Here is a 16,389-nt window from a genome sequence, read left to right as displayed (position 1 = left end):
ATAAATAACAATGGATTGTTTAAACTTGTTCACTTACTTCAGTTTTCATTTTAGCTCTGCTTAGTGGATAGGATGCGATAGGTTTCCTCCCGAAATTGTTGCAGCAACCAGCAAGAGCCAAAAAGCTGTTTTTTACTGATGCCTACAAGAACAGGCGTTGTTCCCAAATGGTATTTTCTTTTAGAAGGCCTTTGGCCAAGTGCCGATTTATTGGTGGAGAGAGATTTTGCCAATTAAATTAACAAAATTAAATTTTTAATTCTCAGATCTGTTTCTCTCTTTCTCTTTGACTGCCGCAGGGACCCCGTTATTTCTTTAATGTAGTTTACAAAGCTGCATATTCTCTTATATTCCTTTTCTATTATTTACACAGTCTCTAAATAGTTACTTTTATTTGCTTATTAAAGGCGTATTTTCAATAATTTACTTCAAACAAAATACATACATATGTATATACATAAATATGTATTAAAATGCGCCTAACAGCTGTTTCCACTTTGCCAGCTCTGAATTAGTGCAGCCCTGGAACAGCTGCTTTGCGCGTTGCCAACCAAACGCGGCTCGTATTGATTTATTTGACGGCTCGTGGGTTTTTGAGCATAACTTGTTTGGCTAATGTTTGTGGTCATTGCAGGATTATTAGGTTAATTAAGGATAAATAAAACTTGCTTCCTGCATTGAAATGTTGCGGCAGGAGAACTTGGCGGCTAACTTCTGTGGGCTGCTGGCCAGCCAGGGTCATAAGGGTGCGTGAAATTACAATTTATATTGTGTCCCTGAAAAAGTAAATTTTTTTTATTTTAACGTTTGATAATTGTGCACAAACAGTTATTTTTGTTTATAAATGTACATAAATACATAAGTAACAGCCGACAACTGTTTCCCAAATCCAATATGAATTTTTCTTTTAATAAAATTTGCTGAAAATGTTTCGTTATTGGATTGTTATAATCAAGTGTTATGATTTTGTTTGATTGAGAGATCATTTAATTTATTCATTTAATTTCTATGCGTCTTCTATAATACCCTAATATATTCGGAAAGCTCCATTAGAAAGGGAGCACTATAACATGTAGCTTCCATATGGCTTAACAACATTTATTTAAGTTGTCGGACTGTATGTGAGGGGATCTTAATAGTTTTAAATTTAATTTGAAAAACTTTCAGAAAAAGCCAATGAATGGCGCATTGTAGGCCAGGAGAGGGACGGCTCGCTGCTAACATCCTGGATATTCGAAAACTTGGAGCAGAGCACTCATGAGACTTGCATAGGCCGCTTCGATGTCACAGAGAAGTTGTTGCGTGTGCTGTGGCGACTGCCGGGCTGCGTGGAAGTCATTCAGGCTAGTGTCAATAAAAGTGTCACGCTGATGTCCTATGTGTTGAAGAAGCGCGAGCAGGTGGAGGACGAGGCGGAGGGTAAACAGTTGTCGGCCGCAGCCAGAGCCGCACAAATCTATCAGGCATTTGTGGTGGAAGTCCGGAGCAGCGATGGTGGCACACCCAGAGCTTTGGGCGAAGGGACGCGTCGACAGGTGATGACGCAGTTCCTGTGGCACCAACAGGATACAACGCGGCACTACTGGCAGGATAAACTACTGGTCCTAACGCATGAGGATTGTAATTACAATTTGTATGCAACTTTTTGTGCACATTTGTAATCACTTTATTTTCTTTGGCAGCCATCAAAATCTACAAATGTGTGGTAGCGGAAAGCTCCTATTTGGACGTAAACAGCTGCGCGGACTCTGCCTGGAAACTGGACACTAGTCTGCTTACATACGAAACGCTGGCCAAGCGATTTAGCTGGGCACAGTGGGATGCGGAATGCCAAGCGCTTTATTACATACATCTTAAGCCGAAGGCGAAAAGCCTCAGTTTACTGGACGAGCGTGAGGAGCAGGAGGAGCAGGCAGAGCAGGTTTTAAGTCCCACACTGTCGGCGTTTCAGTTCAACGAAAAGGAGCCCACGGAGACGGTGGTAAGTGGGCCCAAGCCTGATTTTTAGAGGAATCAACTATCATAAGCTTTGTCTTAGCTGAGGTGATGAATAATCTCATTGAAAATTCCAAATTATCTTTGGAACTTCAATTGAAACGTTTTGACTCAAAACTAAATTACGCTGCTGAACGTGTCAACCCGATATCCGAACTAAGATGCTCTATTTTTTGCGAATTTAGGCTTCAGTTTTCACATTTCCACAATTATCAATTAGCTTTAAAGCAAGAGTGGGAGATAGGGGGAGTTTGAGGATCCACATACAATCTTTTATACCGTCCTGGTATTCTTTTTGAAATATTCCTTACCTTATCTTTCTTCAGTTGCTAAGAATCCTTTTACAGCATTAACTAATCGTGGGAAATATTAATTCCCATCCACTCCTTATCCAAATAAGTGCTTCAATTGCTCATCAAGCAACATCAAATTTAATTCTTTTAAACATAAACACTAAACATAAATCCATTTCTTGTAAATCTTTCTCAGCTAAACATACCGCTGAACTTGCCGCAGCTGCCCTGCGGAGCCACAGATGACGACCCCACCTATGATGACGATGCGGTGCCGCTGCGCGTTCACGATAGCTCGCTGAACCTCATCATTCTGACCGATGAGTCGGGCATGTTCTTTGTGTGTCACTACTATTTGTATCAGCCCATACAGCCGAAGAATGTGGACGAGCTGGGCGGGTCCAGTGGCTTTGGCGGCAGGCAGCAGGTGGATGTCCATTTCGCCTATTCAGTTACGTTGCTGCACCACGGCTGTGTGGTGCACTGTGTGATGCCAGGCGTGCCGTGGGAAAAGGCGCGTCTGCTGAAGCCTACTTTTGCTCTGCATGGAGCGCACCATTTGCTGGTCTTCCAGCCCGACTTGTTTGTGCATTTGTTGGACGTGGGACTGACGCATGAGCCGAACTGCCACATTGTCTGCCCGGCCCATAATCGTAATCCGCTTAAGCAGCTGGTGCCCTTGCACAAATGGGGCGGCTTGGCCTACGATGTGGCCAGCTTGGATGTGGTTTCATTGTCTGTGCCGCGTGGCCATCTCATCGATGCGTTTCGCACAGACAGCTCGCTGGATAATCGCATCAGCATCATACACTACTTTCTGGTGCACTCAAACGATCTGGATGTGTTGGCCGGGCTGTTGAGCAATATTTTGGAGCGCGCTCTTTCGCTGGATACGGTGGCTTTGCTGAAGGAGGCGCTGGTGGCCGGCAGCTATGCTGCTGCCTTGCGTGGTTTGCCCAAAGATGCCAAGCCTCTGACGCGTCTGCTGCCACTTACCACGGCGGTATCCACGCGCTCGATGCAGGCGCGCGTCGCGGACATCAACGTGGGACTTTCGCATGAGTCTCTGCACAACACCAGCATGATGCTGCTATCGCCCCAGCAACGGCTGTCATCCTTCCGCCAGGATATTTGGACGCGACTGTGGGAGCTGCTCAATGAGTCGGCAAAGAAGGAACAGCCGCGTTTCACAGCCGAACAGGTTACTGAGAAATTAATGTTCTCACTGGCCTGCTATCAGCCGGAGGCTTTGTCGCGCTGCTCCACACCGCTCTCACCAGATGCTTGCGGCGGATTTGGCGACTACGGCAACGCCGTTCCCTTCTCCAACGAAGTGCTGCCCTTCATTGAGCAGGAAACCTGCACGGCATCCAAGCAGGAGCACGTCATATCAGTGGTAAGTGTGTGGTAATAGTAACTAATATGTTTTCTATTTTAATCACGAACTAATGGTTGTAATTGAAGTAACATTTTATTAGCGACATTCCTGTGAAATTCACAAAATTGATGTGCACTCTATTTGCCTGTATAGGAGTTTAGAACCATCTGCTGAAGATTCTCTATTTAAATATAATATAAGATGACATGAGATATGTGCATCTGCTGAAGATTCTCTATTTAAATATAATATAAGATGACATGAGATATGTGCATCTGCTGAAGATTCTCTATTTAAATATAATATAAGATGACATGAGATATGTGCATCTGCTGAAGATTCTCTATTTAAATATAATATAAGATGACATGAGATATGTGCACCTTACAAACCTTCCCCTCCCTTTGTTTTAAATACGAACCAAACGATATACAATATTTGAATATTTCCCAACTGAAGATACAGACATTTTAAATATATGTTGGAAGAAAGAAGCCGTGAGCGCACTCATTTTTTCAAAATACGCATAGACTTCGCTTAACACGACCCCTTTTAACACGAACTCGGTCTAACACGATTAAAAATTTGCTACCTTTTCTCTCTTAGAAGTTTAAAACCATGAAAAAAAAGAAGCTTAACACGAGGTTCTTAGGAACGCAAACCCCTAGGTGTAATCATCCCCACTATTTTTCCCCTCATCGAGTTGGGGAAATAGCTGTTGAGTAAAGTCTTCCGATTATATACATATATATATAGAGGATCGTGGTTTTTCATTCATTCGTGGTTGATATAGATTGTAGATGTTGTACAAATTTGGAACGATCAGCAAATGCTTAAATGGACAAGTAATTCGTAAATGTAATATAAATTATTCAATTCTAAAAGTCGAGCTGAAATTCAGACAATCTCTCGGGGAAGTTGTTAAATTTTAAAAACAAATACATTAAATGTAAACTACATATCCCTCTTTTAAAAGTAAAATCTGAGATATAGAAAATTGGTAGTCTTTGCAGACATTCGTATAATTAGAAGAATACAACGCTTCTTTATCCTTTCTTCTTACCTTGCTTCTTAATCCTTTTTTTTGAGTCTTAGAAGTAAGATTTTATAAAAGGTTCAAACTATTGGATGCCAATTTAATTATTAAATGTAGATAACATCCAAGCGGACCAAAGTTACACTTATTTCAAAGCCGTAGATCGAAGACCTATTCCATCTAGAAAAGTCAACAAAAAGTGAAATACTATTTTTTTTTAAGATTTATAACTAGATATATAGTACAGTAGAGTCTGAATGCAGTCTTTATTGATGATAAATATCTTTGCTCATTTCAGTATCTGCGGGAGCTGAGCGTCCATCTGGTCAAGCACTCGTCCAAGCCCAACACCGGCTTTCGTTGGCTCAAGGAAACGTTCTTCGAGCGCTCCCAAGCCCCGCATGTGCACGCCGTGGCTTCGAAGTATGTTACCTCCCAGCTGGAACTTTCACGCGCTCTCTGCTCGTTGGTCTGTCGCGCCTCGGGTGTAGATGCCCGCATGGAGACTTTGCGGGGTTTTCAGTTAATGTAAGCAGCACCCTAGTTAGTTATCCAACAATTTCTTACAAGTACCAACACTTTCCCTTTGTTTCCACGCACATCAGCGATAAGATGTCCAATAGCCAGCAGTATTCGCTGTTCCTCGTGCTGGAACGTTATTGTTTGGCCGTCGAGTCTATTGCTTTTCCGTTACCCGAAGGCTTTTCTTCGTTCTTCACCTACTTGGGTTATCGCGCGTTGGAGTTCCACATGTTCCTGCAGTATGTGGAGAATCATGTTTTCGAATTACAGGTCGATGTCATGAAGAGCATTATCTATGGTGAGTTCTTTTTCGAGTTTGCTTTGAAACCTTGTGCTGAAATTGTGTTCCTTTGCAGATATTGACGATTCGACGACGGGAATTGATCGCAAGTTGTCCCTAATTTCCTGCCTTCCCAAACAACGTGCTCAGCGTTTGCTCAAGTGCTGGAATCATCCAGAGAGTCTCATGATTCGTGGACGCGAACACGCAGCCAATATCTTATCGGGCCAACAGGAACAGCAACAGCGCAATATCACTCAAAACTTTGCGCAATCGCGCATGAACGCCACAAGTGGTGAGTCTAAATAATTCTATCAATCAGTGTGGGGGAAATTTTAGCCCTAAAAAGAGGGCTCATATATAAGGTTTAGTCTTGAATATCCTGCTTTATAAATAACGCCTTCATGACCGACGCCAAAAACTGTAGAATATCTGGAAAGACTCATAATCACAGACTTGGAACAATCCCAGTGTTTGTTATAAATCAAAGGCTACCCGCATAGTAGTTTGATTTGGAAAGTCTGGAAGAAGATAACTCAATAGCATCCAATCATCTTTCAAGAATAAGTTGAAAAGAGAAATATTACCTTCATATCATCATCTATATTTAATTAGTTTTGAGCTCAACATAGTCCATAGAGTAAATAGATAAATATTGTATTTTCCCTTTAACAATTTTCGAAGGTATGAAAAGATATCTTCATCATATTTTCCATTTTTTTATTTTATTTTTTATACAATATTTATAAAAAAAAATAAGTTCTTAACCTACTTAAAATTTAGAACTCTAGCTGCCAGGGCTTTCAGCTCGTTTTTTCCCTTTTTTAAATATCAATAAAAATGATTAAAACACATCAATTGTTCATTAAACGTAATTTTCTAAGAAAACTGAATCCAAAAAAAACTTATCGGCTCTATTAGTTTCGAATTTCTATGCTCAGCTGGCGTAGGCATCGTAGATACCAAAAGTGTCTCCGATTTTATTTTATAAAAATATAGACTTAGTAAAATTCTAGTTAAGTTATTTATATTCTTCTCAGCATGTGTATTTGTTTAATTATTTATAATTTATTTATCATTTTATAATTTAATTTTGTTTTAATTTTGATTTATTTCATTAACAAACCCATTTCCATAGCTCTGGGAAAGCCCAACACGGTGGTTTGCCACACCCTGCTCTTGGTTTTTCTGCTCCTCCTACTGACCACATTTATTTTTAGTATCGCACGTTTCATTTACGACAAACAATCGCACACTATATGGTAAACATATGGTATAGAAAATCATATCTAACACACTCATCAATTGGTAAGCGCTGCTTAGTGTTTGCCTCGCACGTTAACTTTTGAATAGCTACAAAATCTTGAATTCATTCAACTTTTCTTTGCTTTGCAGATATGGCGGCAGAAACTTTAACTCCATTGGACTCGTTTCTCGACTTGTTAACAGCAAAGGCCAGCCTAGCCGAATTGGATTATAATTTGTTGATTGAGACAACGCTGAGCTCCATGGATCAGCTGGAACTGAAAGTGGCCCGAAAAAAGGCTCAAGAGGCGGAGAAACAAACAGCTTCCATTTAAAATCTGGTATACTTGTAACTGTATTTATATAGTGTGTAACGATTTAGTATTATAAGTCAGCGAAAGTCTAGAGTTCTTTTACTACTTATAAAGAAACATTGAGAAACATACCGATTGATATTAAGTAACTCTCTTATAACATTTAAAGCTATAAATCTGTATCTTAATGTTCCACTCTTTAAGTGTTAAGTAACGTTTTGTATTTTGTATTTAGTATTTTGAATAGGCTTTCAAACTTATCGTGGAGGCTCAACAACAGGAAACATTTCTAGTAATTTATGTAAGAGTCTTAGGTATTTTGTGAGCATAAAGTATTACTCATGCCAGTTATATATTAAGAGAACTTATAATTAACTTACATATAATCGACTTCAACCAAAGTACATATTTTGTTTCGAAAATATGAATCTAGCATTCCTATTATATATAGTAAAGCTTATAAAAGTTTATGGTGTTATTTATTGTAATCTTTTTAATATTTTCTGTATTATAATGATTATATTATGTATTATATGCTCCGTTTACGTACAATCCTTAGTTTATAAATGTAATTTCGATATATTTATTGTTATTTATGTCGCTTTATACAAAATTGTGTTGTTATTAATTGTATGTTAAAAAGGTATTACCTTTTATAATATTATGTATTTAAACAATCCATTAAAATAAGACGTCAAGGCCTGAGAGAATCTGAAGATTTCTAAATTGAAAGAGTGGTGTCGAAAAGGACTCTTATGTACGATAAGTCGTTTTGAAGAATCAAGCAAGTCGTGTGTAAGAAATATATACATTTTAGTGTTTTGAAAAGCTTGTTGCGTCTTTTTTCAAAACAGGGAATTAAAGATCGTTGAAATAGCTATTATGTAAAGAAGCTATATGAAGTTTCTCAAAATGGCTTTCCTTTGTGCTGTGTTTCTTAAATAGTTTAAGTTAAGCTAATGGATCAATTGATTTTTTAAAATCTAAGCTCAAATAAATTCCCAAATAACACATAATTACAATAAACTTTTTTAACTTTCTATTTGCCAAAGAATTACATTAAGATATAAAATAGGGAGCTCAAAGCCAACATTGGCTTTTAAATAACTCAGCTCCATCGTTTTCAGATTAATAAGCATGTTTCATTTTCGGTAACTAATTAAAATCTCCAGTCCCATTTGATGTGATTTCACTAACTTTGAAGCAAATATAACCAAACTGTTTTAATATTTATCCAAAAATTGGTTTTCCTCGTATCTTTGAAGTAAATATTTAAAATATGGTATATGAATTGGGTTCAGTATATGTAATAGGCATATTTTCCAATATTTCGAATATTTTAAACCATAATATTTTTCTATCTTACATATTTCTGCTTGCTTCCCTTAGGCTATTCTAATTTATGAAAAATCGGTCATATTTTTTAGAAGTGATTCAAAAATTGTAATTTCTGGTATAAATTTTGATCAACATTTTCAATATTTCTCCAGAGGCTATCAATTTAATATATTCAGTGAATTTCTTCTTTATGGACAAGCTTTTCATTTATTATTTCACATAAAAACTATTTATAAAACCAGTCGTCTTTTTAATAATATCCTGGAACCATTCAAAGGGCACAAAAAAGGAAAGGATGGAAATTATTAACGTTTTCGTGAAATGCCGAAGAGGTATTGTTCTCTAAGAAATGTTTCTCAAACTTTTTGCAACAAAATTGGAAATTGGTTCTTTTTATTAATTGCTAATCAGGCAACTCCCTAAAAGCAATTTCTGACCTTAGGAGTCCGCCCAACAATGCAATTTAAACTAAATTTTGTGTTCCTCCATCATTAGCGGGCTTTTCCCTTAACTATCGAACAATTTTTAAAATACCTTTTGATTAAAAAATGTCCGGATATTGCAAAAAGAAACACTTTAAATGGATTTATATATATATAAAAATCACACGTAGCCCTTTTTGATGAATTTGTGGCCTTTGTATGCCTATGTTTTGGAACATATAGCCACCCTTGAAGAACTTCCGAAACACTTTATTAAAATCAGCACAGAAAAGTATATTTCAAGCGCAGTATTTCAAACAAATTCATATAATCACGCTTTCTTCCGTTATATTAATCGAAAAGGGTCTCTGATTTTAATGAAATCCAAAGGTAACGCCTTCCACAAGAAATAGTTTCCTCTGTTCAACAGGCAACCACAAGTTGATTGCATTTCCCCTCTAACGTCATCCAAACTGTTATACACTTCCCCTTATTTGTACAGCTACTAGTTTAGTGCAGAAGTTGCCCGCCAGGAGGCGCTGACAGTCCGTTGATGCCCACCACCACCAGATGTTCGCATGCAGTTCAACGTCTGCCAGCAGCAACATCATCCACAATGGCTCTCTCTCTGCTGCGTGGCCGCCTGCATTGGATGCCGCTTCGTGTGGAACCCAAGTCGCTCAATGCCAATATGTTTGTTATCCAGTTGACAGTTTGTGGAAAATCGTCACGGTGCGCGCATCAACGAAGATTCGTTACGGAAGGAAACGCAACACACACAACACTCTGGAGTGTGTTGGAGAATTGTCTTTTGTGGTTGTCCCGAAAGTGCAGTGCCGCGTAATTCGAATTGGTTGAGAAATGTGCGCATAAATCGTTCCGACTCAGTGCTAATTGAATGTCATAAATATTATGAAAATTGTTCAATTTTTGAAAATGCGCGCCATTTGAAAGTCAGGAAGCGAAGTGCAACCAAATAATAATTTATTTAAATTAGCAACACCAATTGTTTAGTAAACAATCGAAAAAGGCCATAACAACGAACTCAAAGTACTGAACAGAATGGCGAACATGAGAGCCAACCTCACGATTGGATTATTTCTAATGCTGCTGACCAGCGGCCAAACGCATTTCAATATCTATCTGAATCTGCACGAGGTGTTACGCCTAATCGGTGAGTGTCTGATCAATAGTCTTTACATATAAATCGGTCTTTACATATAAATCAGAAATTATGCAGCGCTGGTGTTGAAAGCTGCGGGTGCGGCAGGTTTATAACAACTTTTTATTTTCTTAAGCGCCTTCAAACAGTGCTGCACAAAATTATTGCCATACCATTACTATGTATTTAGAAAGATTTTCAATTGGTATTGGAAATACATATTATATTATTTCATGTGCATTTATGGGCAGTTTGATAAATGAGATTTTGAATATTAGTAAAACATTTTTAAAAAATGATGAATTCATTCATATTTAGTTGGAAATTTCAGTAAGTTGCGAGTTGTTTCCTTGATAAATGGTACTAATTTTAAAAATGAATTTGGTTATCAATTATGAATTAATTAATACCGATTTAAGATGAATTTGATTTGGGCGTGCCATTAAATCTAGCCTCTATAGTTAATTTAAAAAACGGACTACCTCTTTAAATCCTTATCGTTAAAACAGATTCGTTCAAACTTGCTTAGCTTGGGTTTAAGATGCATTTTGCTGATTTTTGTTGTAGACAAGCATATTTAACTAAATTCAAGCCGACCTAATTTTCTGAACATCATTTGAATTAAATGATTCGGCTCTCATTGAATTTTGTTGCATTTAAACAAATTGCCATTATATTAAATGATACTATATAGTATAGGCAGACAATCCGATAAAGTTATTTCTTTCAGTCTGGTTTCAATTAAAAGTGTTTTAATGTTAGTTCTTACAAACAAATGTAACAATTGTGAATATTTAGAAAGCAGAGTCAACATTATAAATACTTTGATTACCTTTATTAGGCTTAATTTAGTCTTGGAGTTTTGCGTCCATAATTCTTTCCTGCTATTAAAATAATGCTGTCTATTGTATATTATTATATTTTAAAAAATAATCTCTGATTATTTGGAAATATTTTAATTTGTAGAAAAAATTGCATTAAAACTGGGTGTATTAGCTCAAAAATAATATCTGATTTATAATATAAATAAATAATAAAACAATACCATTTAGAAACCATCCTCAGCGTTACATTTGACAGTAAATGGTAGTCTTTATTACTTAACTATATTATTTGTGAATCCACAACTGCTTGCTGTGCGCATAGTTTTGTGCAGCACTGTCTGTAACTTCCACCAGTTGGTATTCAACTTGTAGGTGGACTTTGCATAAATTTGGGCATTCAATTATACGCCGTTTGATGCATAGCTCTTAAATTAGCATACAAATTAGCAGCGATCATTAGTGGGCTTTCGGGGAGATCTACACAGGTCTTCAAAGTCTGTCCAAATATGGCATAATCGCCTGGGACCAAGCCCAAAGCCAAAGATTTATGTGCAATATGTCAAATGTTGAGATATTTTGAATATTTACATTTCAAAGCTGCCCTAAGCTAGACCTTTTTCCTTATCACGCTGTTGACACTCGACAATTGAAACCAAATCTAATCACAGACCAGTGCTAATTTGCCGAAATAGTAAGCATTCAATAGGTGTTGAGATCATCTTAGGTTATCTACAGAATTTCCAAATAATAGCGCACATTAAAATATATATTGTATATTTCTAAGAATTGATAATTATAAATTTGTTTTTAGAAGTAAATTTGCCTGATGTCCAGAAAACGTATTTGGGAGAGAAATATATTTGGGAAAGAAATCTGGTAAAAGAAAAAAGTAGCTTATCTTTTAGATAATGGGTTTTCATATTTTGGGAGCAAAATCTAATATTTCCTGCAAAGAAAAAAAATAACATTCTTCAATATTTAATAAAAACTTAAAAATATAATTAATTTCCTGGTATTGAGATTTGTACATTTATTTTTTTAGCTTACCTATCTAATTTTTTGTAAAGAATAGGAAAAAAATATTTTTTGACATATTAAGGTCTTTTTGTTTTCTAAAAATAAATCTGTTATGATAAAAACACTTTTTTTTTAAAGCTACATTTTGAATTTGAAAAGTTTTCAACAAAGTTATAAATCAAATTTGCTGATTTCCTAAGACTTTTTTAGGTTTTTGAAATCTATTTAACACCAAAATTATTTATCAAATTATCTTATTTTCAAGCTTCATTGCTTTTCAGATCATACAAGTATTTTTGTACATATAAGAAAAGAACCTTGTTCTTAACACCAAAAATATTCTATTTTAAAAATAGATAGCCTTCGACAAATAATTTTTTTTGCGATTAAATATTTTATTTATCGAGATTATGTTTTTTAAAACAAGCTCTCTGCCAAGGGCGATTTTGTGCATTGTTTTTAATGTGCCTTTTATGATTAAGTAGCTGGATGAACTAAGATAAAAATTCATTCAATAATCTCCGAAGAAGCCTCTAAAAATCTAGCTTATCTTTCTCAAGAAGTCACAACTTTAATTCTCTCAGATTTTCACTTTTTACACTCGGGCCAATGCCCTATTCTGAAGGGTCATCAGAAATTTGTTTTACGATCATATGCTGCCAAAAAATTTACAACCTCCTGCTGTTTAAATAGGTTCTGTTTCTAGACTATAAAATTCAAAAAAGGCATATACTCGTAGTAGCCATATAAATCAGTGGCAGCAGGAGTAGAAATCTATGTCGCCTCATAAAACAAATGCAAAGTGTTGAAGTGTTTGTTTTCCCAACGCCAGCAGAGATATGAAAAATTATCAAAAATTATGTTGTAAAAAGAAGAAAAATTTACAGCCCGTCCGCTGGCTGTGCAAACAGGGCCAAGTGATTGATGACCGACTATGAGGAGCGCATATACATATGTACCTTCATACGAGTATAGTGCATGCTCGTAGGTCCGGGGCTGGCTATAAAAATAGTTCGGTTGTGGCAGCGTCATTTGTGAATAACTGTGTAAATATTTGAGTCGCTTCGGCTTATCACCACAACACACCATCTAGAGGGGGAGTGGGAGTGGGAGGGGTCTGACGCCCGCTAATCAGGCGCTTATCTAGCAGCTATCACAATTTATATCTTATTTGCCACAAGTGGGTGATATATCTGACATGTGGGGTGTTAAGGGCAACACCTCAATGCTCTTAAATAAAGTGCATTCCAAATGGCTTTCAAAAGTATGTAAGAAATTAACTAATTTTTAATTGATTAGTTAATATTTATAAATAAAAAAGGTTTCTATATTTAGAATGGTGTTTTTGAAAGAGTGTGTGGAGATAATACTTAATGGTTCTCAAAGGATAGATTCCAGATAGTACGTGCAGGGCTAGGGGCAACATAACAGCTATCACGATCTACATATAAATAATAACAGTAACATAACATTAATTAGTTTTACATTTATAAAAAAAATATAAAAACATATATGCTCTTAAATGAAGCGTTTTGCAAATGGTTATTGTTTTAAATAAGATATTTTCGAATATCTGAAAATATTTTATTTAATTTCAGTAATGTCTTACAAATGAGAGGATCCAATTCGAATAATAATAATATATTTTTAAATTTGAAGAATGATATTCAAATGAATGGCTTAATTTAAAAAAAAACTTTAGAAAAATGTCCAAATACTCCGTTAGTTAAAGATAATAATTAATTAATAATAATAAAAATGCTAATTAAATTTCAAATGAAAGAAGAAATGTGTGACTAATTCGATTTCTATTGCTATTGCGAGCTCAATTTTAATTTTAACCTTCATCTTTGTCTCTCAACTACTACTACTAAAATCCCAATATTTTTACTGAGCATTTATTTGATTCGACAAGTCAAAGTTCCAATATGTCTAGAAAAACAAAAATAATGCATATTTTTCACAAAGTAAAAACTAGTAATATTGGAAAAAGGAAAACAACTAATTTCCAATGTTTCATTTGGGCATGGCATGTTGAATGAAAATAATAATTTATTTATAGTAAAAGACTATTTGTAAAATGACAGTCAAAATAAATAATAAATATAAATATAAAATATTTAAATGATGCACATATTTTTGTGTTTTTAATCAATTTTCAATTTTTTCCATTAAATATTTCTAATATAAATTTAAATTAAACTATTTATATTACTATTTCTCTTTTGGAAATGTCGCATGTGTTAATTTTGTTTTTAAGAACATACAAAAGTCGTTATTAGCATTGTGGGGGCTTTACAATTACAGTTACTTTTACAATATAGTTTGTGTTTGTTCTCTATATGGCTTATCTCAGCGCCGGACTATCAATCGGAGCCACACTTCACTGTTCAGTTGTCAGTCGTTCTGAGACTTAGAGTTTCCACTTGACGGCTCTGCTGGCAATTGTGACAATATTGCGGGTTAATGGTGATCCATCATAGGCATAGAAATTTATTGGTTATGTCAGTTGTGTGTCAAATTTAAAACCATTATATGGCTAAGGTGTCCAACTTTTTCGTTTGCCAGCCCCGCCACCCTCTCTAATTACAGAGCGCTGACAGCGTTGGTTGCACACCTGACCTACTTTTTTCGACTTTCCAACTGGCAGTAGGTGTCATTTTTTTAGCGGTTAGTTCAAAAGGTTGCATGTGACATATGTGTGTGAGTGTGCGTGTATGTGTGTGTGTGTGTGTCTGCACATCAATTAAATTGTCAACAGCTACAACAACAAAATGGCAGGGGCAAAAAAATATAGAGAAAAGTTTTGTGCTCGTTAGTACGTTGCCTTCTGCGTTGGAGTGCGTTAAAAGGATGTGCCAGTTTGCAGTTGCCTGCCAGTCGCTCCATACTATACTATAAACCATGTCAGGGACTATATCGGTGAATGGCGGCGATAGTTGGACGGCTCGTTAGTGCATGCTATAAAAAAATAATAAACCATTGCGTTTTAAATGAATGACCAGCAGAGAGTAGAGAGCTCTGAAGAGCTCTACAGATTAGAGGTCGATCCTCATGTTCATCAATGGGTAGAGCTTATGAGTTGATATTTGAGAAATAGACAGTCCGAAAATTGACTACGAATCGAAATATCTCCTTTTTCTTATACTGACTTAACAGTCAGACCTAACGGTCTCAATAAGAACTTGTTGATCTTTCAAAGGCCAGAAGAGAAGAATAGCGTTTAAGGAAGCTAGAGATTAGACCTCGATCGTCACTGAAACGGCTAAGAGTAAAGCTTTAATCAGTTCTCTATCGTTGATAGTTTCCTACTGATATGAACGAAACTATTTTGGAAAGCAAGGAAGAGAGAATGCTTTATTTATCTGGTATCTATTGAAAAAATATCTTACTTGAATGCACTTAAAAAAGTTTCCAATAGAGGCACTTGATTCTGGGGGAGTCGAATTGGAAAAACAGAGCTAGCTAAGGAAATTAAAATACACCTAATTCGGTTTTTACACGGTTTGAAAATTAAAGATTTTATATATGGTTACACGATATTATTCCATTTAGCACGATTTAAAATAACATATGACCAATGTCTTTTTTACACGTTTTTTAAACGACTTTTTCTGGAACCAATCTACCGTGTAAAAACAGAATTAAGTGTATATATATTTTACATGTTTAACATACATATTTCCTTAGCCCCCTTTCCGGCTGTCCTTTCCAGATACGTGTTTTTTCCTAGTTGTGGCTTTGAATAATGTTTTCTTAGAGTTGGATTCGATTAGTTGGTAGTAGGGTGGTTCACTTCACCTCTCATATAGGTATAAACAATAGCGACCATAAAGATAAATGATTGAGTCCTGATTTGATTTCTAAGACTCGCAAATGCATTAAACTTAGCCAAGAATGGTATTGGCTCGATGACATGTAAAACCCTTTCTTCGTGCAGACCAAGTGTGGCCTTTCTTCATTATCGGCGACGTCATCGCCATTGTTATCGCCCTTACCATCAGCAGTATCATTAGGATCATTGCCTTCCTAAGCAAACACATATAATTTTGTAGCAAGTGCAATGCCCGCGGGACTCACAGTCGTCGCTCGCCTTACGAACTGGCAAGTCATGATTGCTGTCTAACAGCTCATTGCCATATATCCATATGTACATATACATACATATGTGTGTATGTACATCCAGGGCACATTAAACGATTGACATTTTCAACAACAGCAGCGACAACAACAATATCAAGCAGAGGAAGAAGGCAACATTGTTGCCAACTCACGTTTGGCTAATAAAAATGAAACCAACACACACACACACATGTAAGCATATAATAATATTTTGCCATGTAATGTGAACTCAATTAGTGCTGCAACAACAACAAGTGAAGCCTTCAAGGAACTTAGTCTATGCGCAAATGTCGAGCATTTTCGGCGAGACGCTCAAATAATTAATAAATACGTCAGATGCGCATTGAAATTGCCCAATGATGGAGAGTGAGAGAGGCAGTGGCGTAGTCGGCTTTTCAAAATAGGGGGTACGTGCTTTAAGCGCGCTTTAAGAATACTTTA

The 16,389-nt window shown here is 36.2% G+C and overlaps 2 protein-coding genes across 3 annotated transcripts in view; both read left to right on the top strand.

Moving 5' to 3' along the window:
* The first annotated feature begins 604 nt into the window (after positions 1 to 604).
* On the top strand, positions 605 to 7,607 carry LOC115625830 (protein pigeon). 2 transcript variants are annotated; one of them, XM_030521024.1, is made up of 9 exons: positions 605 to 746; positions 1,168 to 1,620; positions 1,683 to 1,981; positions 2,485 to 3,684; positions 5,001 to 5,230; positions 5,308 to 5,522; positions 5,581 to 5,799; positions 6,643 to 6,812; positions 6,900 to 7,038. In XM_030521024.1, the coding sequence occupies exons 1-8, from the start codon at positions 683 to 685 to the stop codon at positions 6,768 to 6,770; spliced, it is 2,808 nt and encodes a 935-aa protein (XP_030376884.1). In that variant the 5' UTR covers positions 605 to 682; the 3' UTR covers positions 6,771 to 6,812; positions 6,900 to 7,038. The 2 variants fall into 2 exon arrangements, with proteins under 2 accessions (XP_030376884.1, XP_030376883.1); XM_030521023.1 differs by lacking the exon at positions 6,643 to 6,812 and having other exon boundaries at positions 6,900 to 7,607.
* Positions 7,608 to 9,572: 1,965 nt separating this feature from the next.
* The window catches only part of LOC115625733 (tyrosine-protein kinase Drl), a 31,200-nt gene continuing 24,383 nt past the window's right edge, over positions 9,573 to 16,389 (top strand). The window contains exon 1 of the mRNA XM_030520884.1: positions 9,573 to 9,997. Within this exon, the coding sequence (XP_030376744.1) occupies positions 9,886 to 9,997 (112 nt within the window). The 5' untranslated portion in view covers positions 9,573 to 9,885. The remainder of the gene's footprint in view (positions 9,998 to 16,389) is intronic.

Source organism: Scaptodrosophila lebanonensis, unplaced genomic scaffold, assembly GCF_003285725.1.
Source record: "Scaptodrosophila lebanonensis strain 11010-0011.00,11010-0021.00 unplaced genomic scaffold, SlebRS2 tig00000080-arrow-pilon, whole genome shotgun sequence".
NCBI lineage: Eukaryota > Metazoa > Arthropoda > Insecta > Diptera > Drosophilidae > Scaptodrosophila > Scaptodrosophila lebanonensis.
This window is presented reverse-complemented; position numbering and strand designations above follow the sequence as displayed.

Excerpts from the sequence above, each read along its gene's own strand:
- LOC115625830 (XM_030521023.1), top strand. The coding sequence starts at position 683 with ATGTTGCGGCAGGAGAACTTGGCGGCTAACTTCTGTGGGCTGCTGGCC. Across the intron at positions 1,621-1,682 it reads GGTCCTAACGCATGAGGATT|CCATCAAAATCTACAAATGT; the intron begins GTAATTACAATT and ends TTTCTTTGGCAG. Across the intron at positions 5,231-5,307 it reads TTGCGGGGTTTTCAGTTAAT|CGATAAGATGTCCAATAGCC; the intron begins GTAAGCAGCACC and ends CACGCACATCAG.